Source organism: Anabrus simplex, chromosome 1, assembly GCF_040414725.1.
Source record: "Anabrus simplex isolate iqAnaSimp1 chromosome 1, ASM4041472v1, whole genome shotgun sequence".
In the NCBI taxonomy this organism is placed as follows: Eukaryota; Metazoa; Arthropoda; class Insecta; order Orthoptera; family Tettigoniidae; genus Anabrus; species Anabrus simplex.
Window position 1 is genome coordinate 973,460,979 of NC_090265.1, and position 25,269 is coordinate 973,486,247.

The 25,269-nt window shown below is 41.4% G+C and overlaps 1 protein-coding gene across 1 annotated transcript in view; it reads right to left on the reverse strand.

Moving 5' to 3' along the window:
• Positions 1–25,269, reverse strand: part of Lar (tyrosine-protein phosphatase Lar) — a 2,342,166-nt gene that overhangs the window by 1,137,616 nt on the left and 1,179,281 nt on the right. Inside the window, exon 6 of the mRNA XM_067136814.2 lies at positions 23,610–23,690. Within this exon, the coding sequence (XP_066992915.2) occupies positions 23,610–23,661 (52 nt within the window). The 5' untranslated portion in view covers positions 23,662–23,690. The remainder of the gene's footprint in view (positions 1–23,609; positions 23,691–25,269) is intronic.

Consider the following 25,269-nt stretch of genomic DNA (forward strand, 5'->3'; position numbering starts at 1 on the left):
GGTTATCATCTCCCTGTACCTAGATGAGTGAAATAATTTACTCCGAGTGATTTCAAAGGAAGAACCACCACATTTTTCAGACCTTCAAATGGAGAAACATCGGAAACGATTTCATGGATGATCGGTGGTGGGATTCAAATAGAAGGACAAACATTAATGCATCCTGTGTTTTAGTAAGTGAACTATCCAGGTAGAATGTTCCATCGATTTCCATGTAGACTCAGAACGCTGGTTACTTATATATCATACTAAAATTTGAAGAAAAAATTTGGACCAGAATAATGTAAAACTAAAATAAATCAAAATTAGTGTGCAGATGATGTCAAAATAAAGCAGAGTTTTGGCCTAAATACAGTATACCAACGTTGCGCGAGCAAAACCTCGTATCCCATAATGGTCGCCTCCCAGCCACGCATGGATATGCACTCCATCAGAACAACGTTCATTTTCCTGTGCTAATATGTAAAGAAAAATAAACCTTAAATGCATTATACTGTAGGAGTGCGTAAATGCTTCATGAAAATATACATTCCTACAGTAAGGCATGGTAGGTTCATATTCCTTTACATACTGGCAGAGGAAATGAAATAGCGTATGGCTTTTAGTGCCGGGAGTGTTCGAGGACAAGTTCGGCTCGCCAGATGCAGGTCTTTTGATTTGACGTACGTAGGCGACCTGCGCCTCGTGATGAGGATGAAATGATGGTGAAGGCGACACATACACCCAGCCCCCGTGCCAGCGAAACTAACCAGTTATGGTTAAAATTCCCGACCCTGTCGGGAATCGAACCCGGAACGCCTGTGACCAAAGTCCAGCACGCTAACCATTTAGCCATGGAGCCGGACATTGGCATAGGCTACAGACGATTCCTTCCACCTCTTTACCCGATTTCATTCACTATCTACATTTTATCTTCATTATATACTCAAACCAGGCTGTGCCAAATTTCAACCCTGTAGCTTCGTGTTGTCAGAATGAGTGATGAAGGAAATAAAAAGTGATCGTCAGAGCCTACGTTAGACTGTTTTAATAAGGATTTGTTATGGCGTATGGCCGGGTAGACCTGATGCAGGTGTGTCGAGTTGACGCCCATGGGCGACCTGCAAGTCTCTGAGTATGGGTCCCTGCCTAGGATAAAATCTAAAGCTGAAGATGGCATATAATAATAATAATAAAATAATAATAATAATAATAATGATAATCCAGTAAATCTCAGCGGATTTCTTACAAGCAAGTACTTTTAAATGCCGACGACTGATTCGGAAAGCGATTCTACAAAATTTCAGGAAGCGAGCGACTAACCTAGCTGTGCCACGCAGTCGGCAGAGAGATTAAATTAACTCACTAAAATAGACAAACAGCAACAAGGAAGAAGATCTCTGTTCACTAGTTCATGACATCTGAAATTAGAACACGACTTATAAGCAAAAACGAAGAAAGGAATGTAGCTGGGAATAACCTACAAGCGAGCTGTCACGAGAAATAATTCCGGGAACGATCGATACCCACATAGGCTACAATGTGAGAGTCTTCAGGGAAAACCATTTACTCAGATATAGCAAGTGTAGCGTAGGTGTCGTAATACAGTCAGCTAACAAAGTCTGACTGTAAAATGAGTGCTGGTACGTACCAGTGTCATCAGTTCTATATGTGCACTTTATTTTATTTTCTACTTAGTAAAACTGAGAAATATGTCTTCCTATAGCCATCTCAGCTATTGTTAGAATCCGGCCCTTGTAAGCGGTCTTTGGTTCAGAGGGTATCGAGTTCGATTACTGGTCGGACCAAGGATTTCAGCTGTGTCTGATTAATTTCTTCGGGTCGGATACTGGCTGTTCGTATTAATACACACCTATTCATATACACACAACATATCACACTACCAACAACCACAATGAAACGCAAATTGTCGGCGTCAGGAAAGGTAGTGATGAGGATTTGATGTTTGGAGGGACCTAACATCTAGGTCATGGACCCCTAATGGAAAGGTCAGGAAATACATCAAGACATAAAACAGGGCCATATCCACATGATGTGCCGACCTGAGGACCAAAAGAAGAAGAAGATCTGCCTGAGAATGTCAAATCCAGAACTGTAGCCTTGGCTCACTGCGGGCCTGGTTCGAGTTAGTTCTCTCATCTAATTTCTCACAAGGTAACAAACACCCAAGGTTCGTCCGTCAGCTCTGCCATTTCCAATCTACACATCAGTAAGCCAAATATCAAACAAGCTACACGCTAATGCCCCTTGTCGGGTGTTTTCAATTCTCCACTACTAGAGAACTCTGAACTAATTCCGTCAGATTATACATCTGCACTTCTAATACTCAGCTACAGTAGTTTATTGTTTTGTTCACAGAACACGCTGCTGCTAGAACGAACACAGAGAGACTCATTACTGCTCGGTCAAAGTGGGCGATATTTGAACATGGCGCAAAGGAGAAGGCTGTAAATAAAAAGATATGCCGAAAATTAATGCATATGACAACAATGTACCAACGAGTGAGGCACTTGAATGAAGTTCCCAGCTACTAGATTCTACTATTTGTTTTACGTCGCGCCGACTCAGACAGGTCTTATGGCGACTAAGAAATAGAAAATTGCTAGGATTGGGAAGGAAGCGACCATTTCCTTTGCTGGGATAAAGCCCAGCCCCAACATTTACCTGGTGTGAAAAAGGGACACCACTCGATTCTATCCAGACACGTTCTGCTCATAGTGACCACACAGGATTGACGATTTAGAGCGTCTATTTCGGCTTTGGTTCTTTCACTCCCTCATTGATCAGACTGTACGAGTAGGAATTTTTGAACGAGTCTAAACTTTAGAATAATCAGCGAGACCCATCTCTTGAGTGAGTCTATACGTCGTTTTGCTCAACTGTAATCGATATGCCAGATGCCCCTTCCGTCTCCAGTCTAATCTACCCCATCCCAAGCACCGTATTCTTCAAGGAGAAATAGTTACTACGTTGATGGATCGATCATGAACTCTTTTTTTTTTTGCTATTTGTTTTACGTCGCGCCGACACAGATACGTCTTATGGCGACGATGGGATAGGAAATGCCTAGGAAGGGGAAGGAAGCGGCCGTGGCCTTAATTAAGGTACAGCCCCCGCATTTGCCTGGTGTGAAAATGGGAAACCACGGAAAACCATCTTCAGGGCTGCCGACAGTGGGGCTCGAACCCACGATCTCCCGATTACTGGATACTGGCCGCACTTAAGCGAATGCAGCTATCGAGCTCGGTGATCATGAACTCTAGATTCCCCCTCATCCTATGGCTGTCTACCCACGAGAAACACAAATTTCAAAAGAAATTGAATTTTAAAATCCCATATTTCTTCCCCAGTCCGGCTCATTGACTGATTGGTCAGAGAATGCCCTTCGGTTCAAAGGGCCGTGGGTTCGATTTCCGGTCGGATCGGGGATTTCAACTTTGTCTGGTAAATTTCTCCATCTCGGGGCTGGATGATTGCATTCGTCTTGATATACCTACATACAAAATATTACACACCGAGCTCGATAGCTGCAGTCGCTTAAGTTCGGCCAGTATCCAGTATTCGGGAGATAGTAGGTTCGAACCACACTGTCGGCAGCCCTGAAAATGGTTTTCCGTGGTTTCCCATTTTCACACCAAGCAAATGCTGGGGCTGTACCTTAATTAAGGCCACGGCCGCTTCCTTCCCACTCCTAGCTCTTTCCTGTCCGTAAGACCTATCTGTGTCGGTGCGACGTAAAAGAACTAGCAAAAAAAATATATATTACACTAAAAAGTACCACAGAAACACGCTATAGTGATTACTTTACAGAGAGCGTTAGGATTTAACCAGCGTCCCCTCAATGAATGTACGTAGTGTCCCTCCTACTCACGGTGGTTTGACTCAGTTCTATTACATTTCCCTTCCTCCTGATATAATCCACATGACGAAAATTGAATTCAGCCTTCATTTTAAACCCATTCCGAATAACAGGGTGAATTATTGCTCTCTGGCAATAATGCAACTTAAAATATAGACTCCCATACCATAATTTATAGCAGTAAACCTGCTTTACTGAACAACCACCCAGAAAATAAGCTTCAAATGCTATTGAGTAAATATGAATTTTTAATTGCTATCTCTCATGAACAGCATGTAGAGGCAGGTTTCCAAATGAATATAAATAGTGTGCGGTGTGATGACAACATATGACTTGGCAGAAAGAATGGAGGGATCATCCGCTGCCGTATACACAATGGTGTATCTACTCTATAGCGTAACACAATACATGATGGACACCAGTCGAGTTTAACAGTTTTAATCAGCCCGGAACACTCCTACATACTTTCAATCAACCGTGATCAGCGAAAGGTTACTCCCACTTGTAAAACAATGTGGCTTCGTACATCCCTCCGTGTTCTTCCGATACATCCTCTTACTAATAGTATACTGCTAATTATAAGAGTTGGCGTCTGACATTTCTTAGAGGGAGGTCCATTTACTGCCTGCCGAGGCGGTATAAAGGGAGTGGCTGTGTGGTTGCCATGGAAACGAGGGTGAAGCGACTGCGGTTGCCATGGAGATAAAACTTCAGGGCAACTCGTCTTGCTGGGAGTTGCCAAACCTGTCACTGTCACTGATAAGAACCTGATTGTATAAGAGTGATCGCAAATGGGACGACACCGCCAGGCCAGGTAGTCTACAACAGATCACAGCGGTCAGAATGAAGGAGGGAATAAGTGAGCCGGAAGCGAGGGGTAAGAGCATGTAGAAAGGAATGCTGGAATGTGGCAACATCGTGAAATGGCACGTGTAATGCTCCTCCCTCCAACCTTACCTGTCAGACGCCAACTTTAGTTAAGTCTAGTATAGACTATAAAACGACGGTTGGTACAAGCAACGAGAGAATGGCAAGATATTTACACATTACAAGGGAGTTTTCCTATATACGTAACCAAATACAGTGCGGAAGAACGGGGACGTGATTATCTCAACCACTTAGCAGCTGGCTTTCCACCCGGACGATTGCGGTTCGAATCCCGGTCGATCGTGGGTTGGAATTTTCACCTAAAAAATCACGTGGCGTTATGAAGGACATCCAACATCAACCTGGGCGGCTCCAGCGACCGCATAAATAATTAGGAAAGCTGAAGAAAGCTTGTGTCGGGCTCCTCGGCTGAATACTAATTTGCTCGAGGGTCCCAGGTTCGATTCCGGGCCGGGTCAGGAATTTTAACCTGGTCTGCTTGATACTTCTAGTTCGGGACTGGATGTTTGTGATCGTCTTAATACACATCTTCATTTAAATACAAAATATCAGACTACAAACCACCACAGGAACACGAAGTAGTGTCCTCCACATAGGGTTGGCGTAACATCCGGGGGCTAAATCCATAGAAAGTGTCGACCGCAGGAAATTGGAAAAACGCCAGGAAAAATAAGAATGCAGTATGGAGGGAAGATGCACTGAATCATTAGGCGTAATGTTCGTTTCTTAAAGCGATACGTGGCTCTATGTTTTCTAAGTGACTCCCCGTTGACTAAGTTACCAATCCAGGAGAGCTTGAGAGAGATTTTCTCCATCGATGTATTCTTCTGAGCCAGCTTAAATGATTAGCGTACCGAGCTCGATAGCTGTAGTCGCTTAATTACGGCCAGTATCCAGTATTCGGGAGACGGTTGGTTCGAACCCCACTGTACCTTAATTAGGACTATGGCCGCTTCCTTCCAACTTCTACATCTTTCCTGTCCCATCGTCGCAATACGACCTATCTGTGTCGGTGCGGCATAAACAAACTTGTAAAAAAAATGATTAGCGTGCTGGCTTTTGGTCACAGGGATCCACGGTTCTATTCCCGGCAGGTTCGGAAATTTTAACCATCATTGGTTAATTCCGCTGGCAGGTGAGCTGGGTGTATGTGTCGTCTTCATCATCATTTCATCCTCATCACGACGCGCAGGTCGCCTATGGGGGTTAATTAAAAGACCTGCATCTGGCGAGCCGAATATGCCTTCGGACACTCCCGGCACTAAAGCCATTTCATTTCTGAGCCAGCTCGAGTGGCACGGATGGTAGAAGCGCTGACCTTCTGAGCCCAAGTTGACGGGCTTGATATCCCCTCAGTCAGGTGGTATTTTAAGGTGTTCGAATACGCCCGCCTCGTGTCGGTAGATTTATTGGCACCTAAGGTAACTCCTGTTTGAAGTCTTCGAAAACCGTAAAAAAATAGCGGGTGGTAAAACTAATAAAATTATTAACATATCTTCTCGGATTAAAGGCCAGTTACCTCATGTTTAACTTGAAAATGTAAATTTAACACCTGGCTCGAGTAGCTCTGCAAGTGGTAAATGCTTGACACAACGACTAATCAGCGTGACGACTCCAGCAGCCATATTGTTTGTCATTCACATATGACAATGCCGTTACTTCTTTTACGTCCTACTAACGGCTTCTACGGCTTTCATAGAGACCAAGATGCCATAAATTTTGGCATGCATGAGTTTGAAAACTACCGATATTAGCCTGGCGTATTTTACCAAATACCACCGGACTTAGCGTGGATCGAAACCTCTGCCTTGAGCTCAGAAAATTGGCACTCTACTATCTGAGTTACTCAGCCTGGGTGTCTCGTACGAGGCAGATCCTTCTTTAGGCTAGCGAAGCTTCGTGAACCCCACATTCAAAAGAGCCGAGTATATAAATGTCGAAGCCCCCGAATTCAAGCGCAACCGAAAGGATGAACACTTTTATCATCTGTCATATTGTTTGTCTTCTATATCTTTCACTGTTTGGACTACCTACTTCCACAATCTCCTGTCAAACCTTACAAAATTTCTTTCACCCTTTCTCCCAGTAGCCCTCATTGTGATGTTTCATTTGGTGCTGATATACCATGTAAAGAAATTCAACTTCTGCGCCCGTTTTAAGTCTCACCCGATGTTTAACAATTCTTTTCACAATATACTGATCCCTTCGCACACCATACTCACTCCACTGTTTGCAGTACAGCTTTGCAATCTCATGATTATTTTGGCAAATTTACTTACAACTACATATGCTACGATTCTATGATGTACTCCCCAAATTTCTGCTCCATACAGTAGCTTGGCTGTAACTAATGAATTAAATAAGGTTTCCTGCAATATATATTCGATGTCTGGCAACTTTATATACAGTACTTATTTTTATATTCCATCTGTCATTGATGCTTATAATCGTCCGTAAATATTCCATCATTTTTAGAACTTCTTTGAAACTTTTACAAACCATGCCTCTGGTTTTCTGTGGATTAAATTTTAGATTCCACTCTTTACAATAGTTTTCTATCTCATGAAAACTATTTTTCATCTTGACACGTATTAATGCGAGTAGAAGGACGTCGCCAGCGAAGATCAAGTCTGGAATATCTTGGTTCTCGAGACACATCTCCTTTCTCAAAGCCTTTCGATTCGAAGATATCATTAAAAAACAATAAAAATAATATGCATGACAGTTTGCGAGCCAGTTTTAAAAATACCTCCCCCACCCTTACACCACCATTCACTTTGATAGAATATTTGAATTAACATTCCTAATATTCCGATCGGCCTCAGCTTACGGGCGACAGCCTGTCTTTTTTTTTTTCTGCTAGGGGCTTTACGTCGCACCGACACAGATAGGTCTTATGGCGACGATGGGTTAGGAAAGGGCTAGGAGTTGGAAGGAAGCGGCCGTGGCCTTAATTAAGGTACAGCCCCAGCATTTGCCTGGTGTGAAAATGGGAAACCACGGAAAACCATCTGCAGGGCTGACGATAGTGGGATTCGAACCTACTATCTCCCGGATGCAAGCTCACAGCCGCGCGCCTCTACGCGCACGGCCAACTCGCCCGGTACACAGCCTGTCTACTCACCGAGTCGAAAGCTTTCTCTAAATACATTGCTTCAATGTATATCATGCCTCTTTTCTCCTTCGTGTATCTATCCATCTTTTAATACCATTATACATACCTGTCCTAATTCCCTTTCTGAATCCTGATTGGAGTCTCGACAGGATTGAGCACCACTCTGGCCATTTCATTAGTCGTTTTGCCAATATCCCTGTATATATCTTGCTTAGTGAATCTAATACAGTTATCCCTCTCTCTACTTGATCTTTCCTCACTTTCCTTCCCTTCTCAGCATATTTTTGGGAATCTAGCCACGTCATAAATGATCAATAACCATATTTACGACTGTCTAGAGTCACCTCCGCTGACCAATGGCGAGGACCTAAAAGCGTGCCGGTCGTTAACGAGGAAATTGCAGGAACTACAGCTATGATCACCTCAGAGTACGCGCATGCGTTATACGGCTATTGAACGCTGACCATGTGACTTTTTGATCAAATAAGTCTTCCGAAAAAACGTATTCAGTACGCTAGTTCCCTGGCGAAATGTGTATTGGACAAACGTATATTTAAGGGGGGGGACCTAGACCTTTGAGGATAGAAAACTGGATGTGTATTGAACTTTTTCCGAACCAATGGACATGAATAGTAAAAGGAAACTTAGTATGACAAACACATTATTCCTTAATAGTATAGCTACACATTTAGAAATCATACGTATAAATCTATGCCATTACATATAATTAGGTAATTATTAAAAATGGCGGTGTATCATGGCCACTATTTTGCCGCATCCCTGATCATTTCGAAACGCATGAATATTTTTCTACGATTCTTTCTTTATTATGATTAGTAATGTTATACCTACAACATATAACAGAATCAGCGAAGTCCACCAAGTATAGTTTTTTCATAATTTTCAAGTATTCAATTTTTCTTTAATTTTCATTTGAACTATTTTTAACTTAACCAATGAAACTAGCTCAATAATTCTAGTAAGCCTTCTTCTTCTTCTCTGCGAAATATACATGCATGCAAAAATTCATCTTAATATCTTTAAAAATGTCAAAGGTATCAGGGAAACGGTTCTGAAAAACAAAAGTTACTGTGAACGAGCAACAAAGTTACCTATAAAGAGCTTGCTTCGGTGACAGGGTTTATTGCTTTTGGTCATAACTCCGAAAGTATTGGAGGTATTAACAAAAATGTTGCGCTGTTAAAAAGACAAAAGTCCAATTTTAATTAAAAAATGAAACATTGCTTTTTTGGTCGGTCAAAAGCGTCGGTCCTCCTTAAAACGAGAAATATATAACGAAAGACCACAGCGCCAAGCGAGATATGCAAAGAATGACGAAGATCATTCCGCACTAGAATAATTCGCTCAGTTTTCGTGCCAGAAAGTGTACATTACAACATGGGATGATGGTCTGAGTTTGAATTAACAAAATTAATCCACAAAATACACAACAAACTGAACTAAATCGCACGTGATCCTAACAATCATTCAGCAAAACGTGATGCATTTCGAAGAGATTTTTGGTTCAAATCACAGTCCAGAGTCCAAAGAAAATAACACTGCTATAATCACTCATATTTCTGTAAGTTACATAAGAAGTTCAATATATATAATCCGTTTATTTAACGTACGAATAGGGGCCTACTCTTTTCTAGTCATAAAACAATAACGTCGGTAGCACGTAATTTTATTGTTGGTGGCAGCTTTATTTTATTCATACACGGGCATTAAAGTTAATAGGAGTTGATGGCTGAAGGTTAGAGTACGCCGTGCACGGCACACTAATAATATACAGTACATGCCGCTACATTACACGATCTACTCCCATCTTGAACGTGCCCGCATTATTCTGACCTCAGCACGAGAGACATCTTGCACCACCGCAAGGCGTATGATGTACTTAACCTGACTCTGCGTCGAGGTACGGAATGATGGCCTAGCTAGCACCTAAATGACTGGACTTTTTTTTTTTTTACTGAAAATCTATCGACAGGAGGCTGATGTATTGGAGCACCTTCTAATACCACCGGCCAGAAACAGAATCGAACCCAAAACTTCAGATCAGGAGCTACTTATACCGGCACACTTTAAGTTATTATTATTATTATTATTATTATTATTATTATTATTATTATTATTATTATTATTATTTGACTTTATTGCAGATAGAGAGGAAGACACAGGTCCGATTTCTTAGGTGAACGGTTAGCATAGTGACTTTTCGTCAGAGGGTACAGAGTTCGATTCCCGGCCGGTTCGGGGATTTTTAGCTATATAGGGTAATTCCCCTAGCATGGATACTGGGTGTTCGTGCTCGTCATAATAAACACCCCTTCATACTCATACAAAATATCACACTACCAACCATCACAGAAACACGCAAGAGAATACACTCCATATAGGGTTGGCGTCAGGAGGAGCATCCGTTCGTAGAACTGAGATAAATCCACATATAGTACCAATCTCAATCAATAAAAAAAAATACCCCGAAGAAGAAAAAAGAATATGTAAGGGAAAAATTACGCTGCTGCCAGCGTTGGTATTCCGAATTATCTTCCCTATGGCTTCCAAGTTCTGTCGTATAACTTGGCTACGGACGGAGTGGAGAGGACAAAGAGGATGTAAAAGAGACTCCGAGCATGTATTTTCAGGTTACACGCGAGCTGCAATATGAGCAGCGATTCTTGTTCAACTGCGCTGTATACAGTGACGCCAGATGCCATTCAGACAAAATTAAATTAGTGTCCCCTAGCCTTTTGAAGGTCTTTACACTTAACGAGGGGCACATGAAACTCGCTCTCTTCGGTAACATTTGATGAGACAAAGCTCTCGTATCAACACAGAATGCAACACTATTAAACTCTAGCTAAGCAGAGACGGCTGGAATACCGAAACATTCCATGCAATATTTCTCGTAACAAGGCACCGATCCATCACATTTCGTTTACCACTTCACCCACTCCAGTTTCGCATTTACGAGTATAAGCTACAACTGAAACATGATTCTAGCGTACTTCTCTTTTATGAATACAACGACGGAAATAGTTGATTACAGGGATACGGTGGCATTATTGAAGACAGAAGTTCTATTCCCGATAACAATACTTCTCGCCTTTGAGTTTAGATTTTTTCGACTCTGCCGAAAGTCTAATGAGTACTCGAGACATCTCATACACTTTTGGCATCCCTGAAGAAGTTTTTTCCGCGGTTTCTCTTTCTCACACTAGGCAAAAACTGAGGCTGTTCCTTTATAAATTAAGGCCACGGCTGCTACTTTTCCAATCATACCCTAACCTATTCTTGCGTTACCGAAGGAAATTACTAATCCGTCTCAATCTCTCTTAGAAAGTTGCATAATTATGAGTAACACTAGTAAAATTATTACTTACGTAGCCAATCCCGTTGATGGTACGAAGGGATTCTCTCTTGGGAACGATTAGTATGTGGATCCAAGAAGCACCTTCTGGTTCGAAGAGGAAAGCAACAGGAAATTAACTAACGCCGCATTTCTCAAAAATTCCTCTTCAATAACATAGGAGCTTTCTAGGACAACTGATAGCAGATCCCACCAGCCCTCACGCTCATGACGATCTTATTCTTATTCTCCTAACATGTTCCCAATTACCTGGAGTCCGGACTTTGTGTGCATTTAGTCGAGTTTTATGGCTAGATAACTTTCCTGACGCCAGCCCTATGTGAAGAAATGAATTTACTACTGCGTATTTGTGGCAGTTTGTTGTGTGATGTGTTGAATAAAAATGAATATTTGTATTATGACGAGCACAAACACCCAGCCTCCCAACTAGGGGAATAAATCAGACGCATTTAAAAATCTTCCTTCCTGGCCGGGAATCGAACCCGGAACCCTCTGAACCGAAGGCCACCATGCTGACTATTTAGCCATGCAGACAGGCCTTCGTGGTCAAGGCAATATACGCACAAATTAATATAAATAATGCGGTTGTATCAAGCTACTCGAATGAAAATTGGTGATTTCAGGAAGGATTGAAAGCTTCTGAACTCCCCAATCAAATATAAATCATGTAAAAGAGCTGTTAAAAATTGACAGAAAGATACAAAAGTCTACAGCGCCCACCGAAGAAAATCAGCTCCTAGTAGAAATAGCAGGGATGTAATAAAAATAAGAACTGTGTTATTAGTTTTATGTCCAACTAACTACTTTTATGGTTTTCAAAGACGCCGAGGTGCCTGGATTTCTTCCCACACGAGTTCTTTTACGTAAAGGTAAATCTATAGACACGAGGCTGACGTATTAGAGCACCTTCAAATACCACGGGATTGAGCAACGATCGAACTTGGCAACTTGAGTTCAGAAAGCCAGCTCTCCTACCGTCTGACCAATTCAGCCTTGTTGTAGTGTTCGCATAGCTAATACCGTTCGAGCAAGAAAAAAGAGGTGTCTCCAGTTCAGAAAGCCAGCTCTCCTACCGTCTGAGCAATTCAGCCTTGTTCTAGTGTTCGCATAGCTAATACCGTTCGAGCAAGAAAAAAGAGGTGTCTCCAGTTCAGAAAGCCAGCTCTCCTACCGTCTGAGCAATTCAGCCTTGTTCTAGTGTTCGCATAGCTAATACCGTTCGAGCAAGAAAAAAGAGGTGTCTCCAGTTCAGAAAGCCAGCTCTCCTACCGTCTGAGCAATTCAACCTTGTTCTAGTGTTCGCATAGCTAATATCGTTCGGGCAAGAAAAAAGGTGTCTCCATTATATAGAATAGGGATGTTAGCTGGTGGGATATTCAGAGTAAATGGAAAGTATATCAGGTCCAGCCTGCTGTCTATATTTTCCTAGTTCAATGAAGGGATATGACTCCTGCTACGGGTGGTAAATTAAATTACTAACGCGCGAATCTAGGGAACAGAATGAATAGCCCTACGCACAATCCTACCCACAGGACATACAAGTGAAAATTGCACGCTAAAATCTTGGAGTTCGAACCGGAACTGTTCTGATGAAAGCCAACAACGATACCAGGAACTATTCCCAACGTACTTCCAAATTCGCTGCTAGTAAATGCAGTGAAGATATCTTGGCTTAGATCCAGGACACACTCTAGTGAAGTGACTAAAACATAGGCTATCAAACAGAATTCGCGCGTGATGACACTTTGACGTCAGGCCATAAATAGATCACACAGAATTCGCACATCATGGCAACTTTGACGTTGGGACATAAATGGAGCAAAAATCAGGTGATTTAAAAGATTTCACGGGAACTAAAGTAAACCACACAACGGTCGAGGTACAGGATGTTTGGGAGATAAATACAAATAACCTTACGGGTGAATGAACACAGTTCGTAAAATACATTTTTAAAAAACAAAATTAGGGAATGGTTTGTCCGAAGGAGAAGCTTGAAGAAGACTTCTGTCGAAGTGCAGGGTTGGAAGATGTGTACATATAACCCTAGAGGAGGAAGGGATGAATGTCTGCAGCTCGTAAAATATGTTTTTGTTCAAATTAGCAAATGGTTTGTTCGATGGAGGAACTTAAAGTAGAGTGTGTTTGTGAAGCAGACAGTGCATTTGTGTGGAAGGCGTGACCGCAGTTCATCGATCAATTTGTTCATCTTTGGCGTATGTTAAACTCATTGTGAGTTATGATACTATGCCTGGTCACTTGCGAGTAGAGCACAATGTTCTGACAAAAACATTTCTATTTTACCTTCTGCCTCACGTACGCCTAATGAGCTTCAGTGTGAAAGTCTGTTGTTCGCTGATGGAGACTGGTAAAGGTGATCTTTTATTTTATTTAACATTTCCAATACAAAAAATAACCATGAATTGTAAAGAAAAGTATTAAAGTGGAAGAAAGCCAAAATTTCTCACATAACAGAAATTAATAGCTGAAAGTGTAGCCAACTGTTAAACTCAAAATTTTGTAGCAAATGACTTTTCAAAATAGCTAGAACTAGCTATAAAATGGCTAAATTGAAACACTGTTCCTGAACAATGCATAATTGACAATTACTGAACTGATAGTCGTTTTTGTACGCAAAGTGTCGGAACTTTTCCTTTCATGTTCAGCGGTAATAATCCCCGTTTATGGGCCTATCATCGCTACGATTACGGTCAATCTCATGTAAACAAGTGCAAGAATGAAGCGAGTCCCTCGGAACCTGAACTACTATACTATGCCTGACATTTTCCAGAGAAAATTGAGGGATAAGCATGCTTATGATGGACAGCAAAAGTTATTACGGCGCTCACTTGAAACATCCCATTATGGATTCACAGCGCGCATGTCGCGTGAGAGATGGATTTTCCCGACACAAACAGATCACTAACCCTCAGGATCATGGAGTCCAGAGCATGGAGCTGCCGATAGTTTCTTGAAGTTAATTACGTCTTATCCTGCCATAGGTCAAGACGTTACGTCCCTACTCATCTAGGGGGTTAAAAACTGACAATAAAGGAAATGAGGCTATTTTGTTATTACTAAGTGCAGAGAGTCGACGTTCGAGCGAGGATGTGCATGGATGGCAAACGGGTCTAAAATGAGATTAATCAGCGGGTGAGATGGGACGGTCAATTCGTCCTCGTTCTGTCTCGCAGAAAGACGTGACAACGTCACATCATTTATACTTGTTCGTGCCAAGTCACTTCCTTCACTCCACTTTCCGCGAACAGTCTTTTAAGTCTAGAATGTTAAAATAACTAAGAAAAGGTACATAACCAGTAGCACTAATAGGAGAAGCAACTTCCTTAATTCTCAACTGGTGCATTATATTTTTATAACCTAACAAATACTGTGGTGTCTGTCAGATCCCAGATGTTCACTATTGAATTAAACAATAGTTTCTTAATTTTTTTGTTGGTTATTGAACTTAATTCCTTTAAAATAGGTTTTAAATCACGCCACTGAAAAACTCAAAAATACAAATAACTAATCCAGTACAAAATACTGAAACGAAGCTCGGAGAAAGTGGTGCTCCTTACTTTTCTCAACATAATAATTCCTCTGCTTCGTCGAGTTTTTATAAATAACCTAGGATCGGTAAAAGAAATAAAATTATAGGAAAACCCAAAACATAAATTTTACATTTTGATGTCTAAAATTTCATGGTGATTATAGGGCACAATTTTTCTTAACAGAGGAACTACAAGTTCAGTAGGATCCCTGAACTGGAGGGAATGGAAGTTTGACAGACGTCTCACACCACTTGAAATCCTTTTATCCTTCTCCATACTTTATTAGCAGGGGACTCTATGATGACGTTATGCACGGCTGGTGCATCTTTTCTAGCAGACAACTGGAGACGGGACATGAAATCAAAACTCCCGGTACAAAGAGCCCTTTCAGGGTCTTGGCCTTCCCTTCTCTTTCTGTTTTTTTACCGATACCTCCAACGTTTCTCCATCTCTTTCTCCCCTGATAAGAGTAAAGAGAGGCTAACAATTCGGTCCTCGCCGACATCAGTGGCGCAGTCGGTTAGTCCTTGTTATTCTGTTCGATCCCTGCTCAACTCAATGGCATTTAAGCGACTTCTCGTTAGTTTGTATATCATCTTTGCGCCTAGAAAAACCACTATATGATAATATTTCAGCTTAGAACTCTGACCAGAAAGTTCTCTATTCTAAGGATCAATATTGCACCAACTGTATCAACGAATTTTCGTTCGAAGTGAAATATGTGCTGCGGGTCAGTATTTCTCCCCACAACCTAGTCACTTAACGGTATTTCAAGGCGCAATGACGATATGAAAGAAATCCTGATCGAAAAAATTCCGACACCTGGCATAACTTAAAAACTACAGCGACTGAAGGGACATTAAACAAAATAACATGAAAGTAATAATAATAATAGTTTAACGTCTCACTAACTTTCAGAGACATCAAGGTGCCGAAACTCTTTCCGCTATAAGTTCTTATACGTCCCAGTATATTAACAGACACGAACTGGCATATTTGAGCACCTTACAGTACCGCCGGACTGTTAATCTAACTTGGAGCAGAGGCCAGGACTCTACCACCCGAGTCACTCAGCTTTGCGGTTGCTGTTTTACTTGCACCTTGTACTTCATGCACTGCACAATGTGCTGCATTAAGTAACAAGTACAGAAAATATTACTTTACGGTAGCAACACGTCACGTACCACGTAACTGGTTGAGTGACTGAGGGAGTAAGAGGCAGAAATAAGCTTGTAGTTAATTTTATTTAATTCTCTGTTTATATCATGACCATAGCCACTATTACGAGGAATCCGATCCACATATAAAGTGCAAAATGTCACATGGACTAGTCGGGACTCGAACTGCAGTCACATTGGCGAGAAATCAGTGACGATGCCACTTGACTAACATGTCTTGTTCGGTCTAAGAACCAACCTAATACCCAGGAAACTGCCTACTGTCCAACCTAATACCCTGGAAACTAACAGGTAAACACAGTGAACACACCTCGCCCGTGCACATTAAACAGTTCACTTCAATAATGTTTAAGATTTGTAGTCTGTTTATCTGAAGACATAGAAGTAATTAACGACAATGGATAGCAAGTATACGTACAATTATTTATTAATAACTTATTTGGATAGTGTCTTCATTTAATTGAAGTGTGGATGCCTTTGGCTGAAGTGTGTTATTAACTGTAGCCTAGCATTAAGCAGTTAAATAGACAGAAGCAGGTGACCAGTCCGCCGATAGACGATTAGAGACGCTTCCTTTATAACTGCCATGTGTACATCCATCATTAGCGTCGCTAACAAAAGAGTATTCAACTCCATATTGGCATAGAGACGCAACTCGTAGAAAGAGTTCACGGACGTGATTGAGAGACGGTGAGTAAGAGCAGACAGCTGTTTAGTTGTGTGATTGATGATGTAATTACTGTTTACTCTGTAGGGAAAAAAAAATCCTGAGCGAAACGGTAACAAGTAGGATACAAAGCTCTCCATGAAACATCGAGCAGGACAAGGTGGTCAGTATCCATGGACTGGGGAGACAGGCGTGTTCGAATCCTACTATCATCTTAAAAGTAACTTTACGACGATAGGAAAATGCTCAAGTGGTACTTTTCTCAAAATCACAAACGCTTTCTCCCTGATGAATAGACTAATCTTCTTCTTCCTAATCCTTTTCTCAACATATTGGGGACAACATTTGATGTGACTTTGGCGAATGCCTTTTTTTCACACTACGGTATCTTATGTGGAGGGATGTACTTTTCTATTGTGTATTTTTGTGGTGGTTGGTAGTGTGGGCCCAGTGAGTTGGTTACGTGGTTTGAGGCACGTAACTGTAAGCTTGCATTCAGGAGAGAGTGGGCTCGAACCCCACCGCCGACAGCCCTGAAGATGGTTCCTCATTGTTTTCCACTTTCACGCCAGACAAAATTCCCGATACCCCTGAGAATCACCCCCGGGGCCCTCTGGAAGGACGGAACTGGTAGAAAAAATTTGTCGGAGGACAAAGGTATTTGATAGGGAGTAATTTACAGGTAATAAATTATCATCCCGTCGATGAGGAATACAGTCGTCAAATGGAGCTTAGATCTGGGAGAACTGTCTAGCTCTCAAACTTTGTCAACTGAAACAAAAAGGAAATCAGCACTAAACATTTCGCAACAAAGCAAAGCAAAGTCATCTCCGTACAGGCCATTCGGCCCTGGGAGGGGTGGAAGGTAAAGGCTTCCACTATCCGTAACCTCGGCACTTGATGGGGTAGTGTGGTCAGCTCTACGCCCGGCCGCCTTTGCCCCCAGGAATTAATCTGGTACTCATTTTTGGTGTAGGCTGAGTGAACCTCAGGGCCATGTGCACCTCCGCAAGTGGATATCTCGTTTCTTAAATTTTACGACTTCCTGACCGGGATTCGAACCCACGTCCTTCCGGGCGAACCGAGTACGCCTGTACCGCCTCGGTCAGGCAGCCCCATTTCGCAACAAATAATGTTAAATAATGTTAATGGCTTTGCGTCCCACTAAATGTCCAGTAAATCGAGAGACACGAGGCTGGTTTTCTTCTTCTTCCTCTTGTACTGCCTCCCCATAGAAGGGTGGTAACAGTAGTGAAGTGAGTTTTCCTGTTTTGTGAATCCCGTATCAGAGTTTATCGTTCTTGTTGCGTTGCAACTTCCATGCCTCTCCATTAAAGGTTCCGCGTCCAGGATAATCTTCCCTATCTTGCCTTCTATAATCAGTTGTATAACTCCGTATTTGTCATTTGTGAAGATGCGAACGAAACAGACTGGTTTCCTGTGTTTTTCCAGTAGGCTGATTTGAGGACCTTCAAATACTACCGAACTGAGCTGGGATAGAATCCGTCGTCTTAGGCTAGGAGCCACTATTTCACAACGATAATATTCATGTATTATTTAACAAGTCTCTTGGAGGCGTCTATCTCCGCAATGACACCCACGTTTATACATTACATGTGAGGCGGAATATCCAACTAGTTTTATCAAATATCCTGAACACCACAAAACTTATTAGATGCCCTTTTGACAAACTATACACTTTCTCCTGTTAGCTTAAATAACGGCCTTTCCAAATACACTGATGCTTTTGTAATGCAAGTGAAGCGTACGTAGTAGCAGGGGGAATAATGAAATTACTTGCAAGTTCAATAAAGCGTTGCCTTGGGCAAGCACTGGTGTCACAAAGTGTTCAACTCCAGCCGGATGCCTGCGGAACACATGCAATGACTAGGATTATCGAGCAAATTTCCCGGAGGGCTGCAGACCTCTCGTGCTTTGAGAGGCCCAAGGGAACATACACATCCCATTTTGCTACATAAAATAATTCCTTCGATCACGAGAAAGCCTGGAATGTATTAGCTTATGGACTTGTACCGACATGTTCAAACGAACGAGAACCACGTTATTATCGACCATACACACAGAGATTTGTTAACCACACAAATCGCTCGTCATGAGAACAAATCTCGGGGAATTCTGAAACTTATCTTTTTCTGTACTTTGTTCCTATTGAACGCCAGAAAAAAAAAAAAGCAATCAATGGATGAAAGGGAGTGTCATCTCGGAATATACAAGCAGGGAGCAGCGATACTATATGCCAAGTTAACCACAATGTTTCCGTTATAATAACCAAGATGAAAGTATTCAACAGACTCGCACTCGACCCCCAGTTTGACAGTTTCTAACCAGCAATACTGTCTACAGCTCTACAATGCATCAGAGTGCTGGGCTGAGCGGCTCAAACGGCAGAATCACTAGCTTTCTAGGCCTAATTTCGTGGTTTCGATCCCGGCTCAGTCCAGTGGTATTTGAAGGAGTGAAGACTTGTGTTGGCAGATTAACTAGCACTTAAAAGAACTCCTACGGGGACAACATGTCGGCATCTCGGCGTCTCTAAAACCGTAACAGAACTTAGTGGGGCTAAAAATCTAAAACATTATTATTATTATTATTATTATTATTATTATTATTATTATTATTATTATTATTATTATTATTACGTGAGATTGCCGAACATTAGACCAGGTGGGTAGGGACATTCTGAAAATAACGATGCTTTGCTTATCGGAATTCAGCAGCGATTTGAAATGACCAGATCAATCGAGACTTTGTAGTCTAGAAATGAGAGTATTCGCCTTTCTAGAACCGATTCTTTGGTTGTTCGAAATGCTTGTTTAGAAAATACAATAGCCTACTTAGTGACCTCTAAAAATTAATCAGCATAATTTTACCGAGTGAATAAAATTTCATACCCCACCTTATAGGTGGAGTCGGCCACCTAAGAAGGGGTTCAAGTGCCAGGAAAGACCGTAAGAGCGACATAGAGGTTGTTTGAATATCGTATAGCCACAGCTACTATATTACAGATCTTCTGAAAAATGAAACCATTTAGGTGACCTGTAGACCAACTTCGACGTCGGTGATCACAGGGCCCTGAGGTGGATACAGTATTCCTTCAACTCAACTTGTGAAATCCTTATGCCAAATATTCCACCATTACAAAACTGTGAATCTCCCTTATTGTTTAGACTACATGAAGCTGTAATAATGAGACGTGTTTCGTCCCGCATTCGGGAAATCTTCAGTCAAAGAAGAACAAGACCCATTAAAAAAATATAGTATGTACAAAATTAAACTATCTGATAAAACGCGACGCGACGTGTTGACGTAATATTTTGAAAGTTGAATTTTGTTCTTACTATATTTGTTTAACTGTGCCTTGTTCTTATTTGACTGAAGATGTCCCGAAAGCGGGACGAAACATGTCTCATTATTATAGCTTAATGTTGTCTTAACAACAGAGATGATTCACAGAATTGTAAAGGTAGAATGTTTGACATTAGGATTCCACAAGTTAATACTTAACACAATACGGGCTCCAGCATGAAGTTTCATGTGTAATACTCAACATGTGACAGGTCCCTTGTTATCATCTTTTCTATTCGACCTATCTTGGTTAACACTTCTCATATTTCGAACCCGACGCCGACGGTATTGGATTTGCAAGGTCTATAGGAAAACTTTAATTTTTTTTCTATTTGCTTTACGTCGCACCGACACAGATATGTCTTACGGCGACGATGAGCTAGTAAAGGCCTAGGAATTGGAAGGAATCGGCCGTGGCCTTAATTAAGGTACAGCCCCAGCATTTGCCTGGTGTGAAAATGGGAAACCACGGAAAACCATCTTCAGGGCTGCCGACAGTGGGGCTCGAACCCACAATTTCCCGATTACTGGATACTGGCCGCACTTAAGCGACTGCAGCTATCGAGCTCAGTAAACTTTTATATTCACACCCTTCCCTTTATTTTGCTGATACCCTCAAGATATGTCTCTTTCTCTTCTGATTAATGTTAAGTAGGGCTGGTATCAATTGTACCTCCCTGTAAGGCTAAAGCAACAATCGTCATCACCACTGGGCATCCCAAACGGCATTATCCCAACATTCTTCTGGATTGGGCAAGGAGAAAGTAATAAATCATAACCGGTATAGACATCGAACGACCGAGAGGAACTCACTTCACTTTCCATCGATACGAACTCACAATAAGTAGGTCTACTGTATGACATGTGTAGTAACCACGGAATCCCGAGTGAGTTTTTTAAATGCTTTAATTTACTTATAACAAGAGCCTCTACATCATATTTTATGTCCAACTTTCCTTGGTCAACTCTAGTTATTTTCTCATCGCGGCGGTATTATTTTTCATCCTTTCTCTCCTTTAGTCGATACCTTACTCTTCAAAAAGAAGGGCTTCCTTTTCTACCGCGTTTCCCACACCTGTTGGGTCGCGGGTGCGAACTGTGTCGCATATGTGGGTTTGGTCATTTTTTATGGCCGGATGCCCTTTCCTTTTTATATATATATATTTTTTTTGCTATTTGCTTAACGTCGCACCGACACAGCTCTTATGGCGACGATGGGAGAGGAAAGGCCTTGGAATGGGAAGGGAGCGGCAGTGGCCTTAATTAAGGTACAGCCTGGTGTGAAAATGGGAAACCACAGAAAACCATCTTCAGGGCTGTCGACAGTGGGGTTCGAACCCACGATCTCCCGGATGCGAGCTCACAGCTGCACGCCCCTAACCGCACGGCCAACTCACCCGGTGATGCCCTTTCTGACGCCAACCCTATATGTAGGGATGTAATCACTATTGTGTATTTCTATGGTGGTTGGTAGTGTAGTGCGTTGTCTGAAAATGAAGTCCCCAGGCCAGAAAAATTAATCAAAGGCGATAAAATTCCCGACCCGGCCAGGAATCGAACCCGGGACCCTCCGAACCGAAGACCTCAACGCTGACCATTCAGCCAATGAGTCGGACCTTTGAAAAGAAGATCTATTAAGTTGGACTGTTCTCGTTTTTTTTTTTTTTGCCCTTAAAAGAATACTACCATCTAAACAGATGACAATACAGTAGAGTCCGCTAATCCGAACTAATTGGGACCGGGGCCTGTTCGAATCGGCAATTTTTCGCATTATAAGCATTTTCTTCCGAAATAACTACGACTGATATTTGTGAAACATAGTGTTGTATTCGTTTCTGTGCAACCAAACTCTATGAAACACGATCAATTTGTTTACATGGTTTTACTTCGATTTCTAACTCAGACTACTACCCTAATACAGAATGCAATATTATTTTATATTTAATATATGAATAATAAAATATGGATGATTTTCGTTCAGAAATGCATTTTCTATTTTATTAAAACTTTAATTCGGAGTTTGAATTTCGGATTAGCGGGAATCTACTGCATTGTATTGTACAATAACGACCCTTTCCACAGGAAAAATAGTGCTAAACATATATCTGATAATTGGAATTCAAGGCAGAAGCTTTCCTGTTTGGCTAATAACCAACTCGTAACAAGGTGCATTGTACTGTACATAGTAAGAGCTAATCTGGTGACGTTGTTATGGACAACTCACTGGACTTCCTAGATCACTGTCGCCGAGTGACAGCTAATTGCATTGTATAAAGGACAGCACAGCCTGACGCACTCGCTGAAAGCAACGCTAAGTGTTGATTAGCTACAGGTAACACCCATTACGGTCCTCATAGTTGACCTTCAGCCTCCCGAATGTTAACCGTTCAATCACTTCGAACTTGCACCTTCTTTCTCCATTTTTCCCCCATCCTCACCTGGACATCACTCATCCATTTAGCCTTGGTCTTCCCATTTTCCTATTTACATCATTTCTTCCATGTAGTGCAATCCTGGATACCCTATGCCTACCCACTCTGATTACATAGCCCAGCCATTATAATTCTTACTCATAAGGCCACACGTGCAGCAATGCCACGTTCTCGCTTAGTGAGAAAAACAATGGCAAATTACCTCACACCTGTCCGGCTCCATGGCTTTGGTCCAGAGGTTCCCGGGTTCGATTCCCGGCCGGGTCGCGAATTTTAACCTTCATTGGTTAATTCCAATGGCTCTGGGGTTGGGTGTGTGTGCCGACTTAATCATTAGAATTCATCACAGATAGGGCGTCATTCTCATAGACGCGCAGGTCACCTATACAGCGTCAACTCGAAGGCCACACGCCATTATTCACGCCTCATCCAGTCCAGTCTGCATCACTGCGGTACCACAAGCGGTTATCTCGATTTTATTATAACTACATAATCGTCGTTGGTGTTATTTCGTAATCCAAACAAGCCTCCTGGCTGATAATTTCACAGATACCTTTCAGTGATTCGATTCGGTTGTTATCTTCAGACAAATGTCTTTCAAGTTAAATGCTCGATTAGTGCAATATTTCAAGGCCTACATACCTATTCTAGTCACACATTCATAAGACACATGAGTAAAAACATCACAATAACTCGAGTTACGAGATAGACATGTACAAGTAAACATGGCAGGCCAGAAATTTATATCTAGCTTCAAAACGAATCAATATACAGGACGTTCAGGAAGACCTCCTTATCTGTGGTCTCCTTACTGCTAAGGTGTAGGCCATATGCCGCTTCCGATTTAGAAGTATCGTTTTCAAATTCTGGACTTAATGACGGGGAATCGAATCCACGTCCTTCCGGGTAAACTTAGCACACATTTACTACCTGGGCTAACCGGCCTTCACCATAAGCAAAGTCGGCATTATGTAAAACAAAATTCCACCTCAAGAATTTGAATTAGTCACGAATCCAGAGTAGAATTTAAGTTATTCAGCAATAGTGCCAAATAACAATTAATGCAGCAAATTATTATTTTGGAATACAATATTCTAAAACTGGACGTGAACATATAGAATTCTTAAAAGATCACTCCTAAATCACCTGAAAGCTTTCTAACGAAACGAATACAATACACCTTCAGAAAAGAATTCGATTCCGTGGAAGTGGTCCTCTTCGGTAGTTGACATAGCTGAAGTGGGTTTCCATGGTCACTTACCTGAAACAAAAGAAGGAAGAAACAAGTCAGTCTTGCATTCGTTACTCAGTTATATATACTAGCGATGATGAATATATACAACATACAACAAGGGAGTATTTACAACAAAATTCAGTATTTGAACACTCATACCAATTTTGCTTAGGGGCAATTCTCATGTCATTCTCCAACAAAACAGTACAGAGAAAGTGATATATTTATAGTTCCCCAAAACCGTAAATTTGAGTATATTACAAAAGATAAAGTCCAAAACCAAAGTATCATCGAATAGTTTAAGGTTTTTTACTGGCATATTTCCTCATAATTACAAACGACGTGTGTCATGAAGTTAGGTTAAAATACTGCACAATCATTTCTATGTCATCATCTTGTTCCTTTCCAAATTATTCCTAACGATGTAATATGCTCTTACCATACTAAATACTCAACTAACTCCGCACTTACATCTTTATAAATATATTTATTTAGCCATTCGTTTACGGTTTACTCGAAAATAAAATATATATCCTTAGCAGTTGAAATTCTTCTTCTTCTTGAAGGACTTTCTTGTTCCTGCCAACTCGTTGTTCATATATTTCTTTCTTACGATGCAAAGTATTTTATTCCAGTTCATGTTTATTAATTCGAAAATTCCACATTGGTTATAGACTTCTATAAATGTTTTAATATAACTTGAACATCCACTTAAAACTCTTAATTCAATTACGATCACCATATCATAAGGATATAAATAAACACTGCTGTTAAAGGGATCGAAATTTATAAAATAAATATAATGCAGTATGTGTGAGTAAATTCTATGCAAACATATCGAAACAGGTCTAGTGACCGTTTTTTGTTAAATATGTTTTACTTTTTCCGGAAGCAAAATAATATTTCTGAAAATAATGTAATTTCCTTCGTAAATAGCACGCCACCGCACAGTCCATTTCCAGCTAACATCATTTGGTCTACACACACGCGTGAAGGTACAGTCACTCAAAAAAATGTACGCATGGTCTTGTTTAACTTCTTCACAGATACACTTTTCACAGAAACAAGAATGAGCTTATAAATATAATGTTTTTTGTTGGTATCCACAAGACGTTTGTCCTCAGGGGAGGTTCTTTAAGCATTTGTACGTACTCTGACATTTCTTTAATACTAGTGTATTCGAACAAACAGCGTTTATCAGCCACTGAAATATGTATATACAGAATGTAAGGATAAGGTACGGCCAAACTTTCAGAACGCATTCCTCACACGTAGAAGAAGAAAATATGTTATATAGCAATTGAGGCTTTCACGGCCGGCGCTACAAACGTAAGGGCTTGTAGGCTGTGGTCCAGGAGCATGTGACCGTCCCGACGTTTCAACGAAGACTGCGTTCAGCAAAGCCAAGGGTGCCGACTGACTTCGATAGCAGCGAAGCTTCAGTGAAATGATTTTTTTTTTTTTTTTTTTTGCAAGTCCACGAGAGTCCCGGGGCGAAAACTATGCCCATCTACGGGAGTGCCGATGAGTCGGAAAGCTACACTGGCGGGGAAAAAGGATCTGGCTGAGAGGCGTCATTCTCCTCTCGTCAGAAATGAACCCCCCC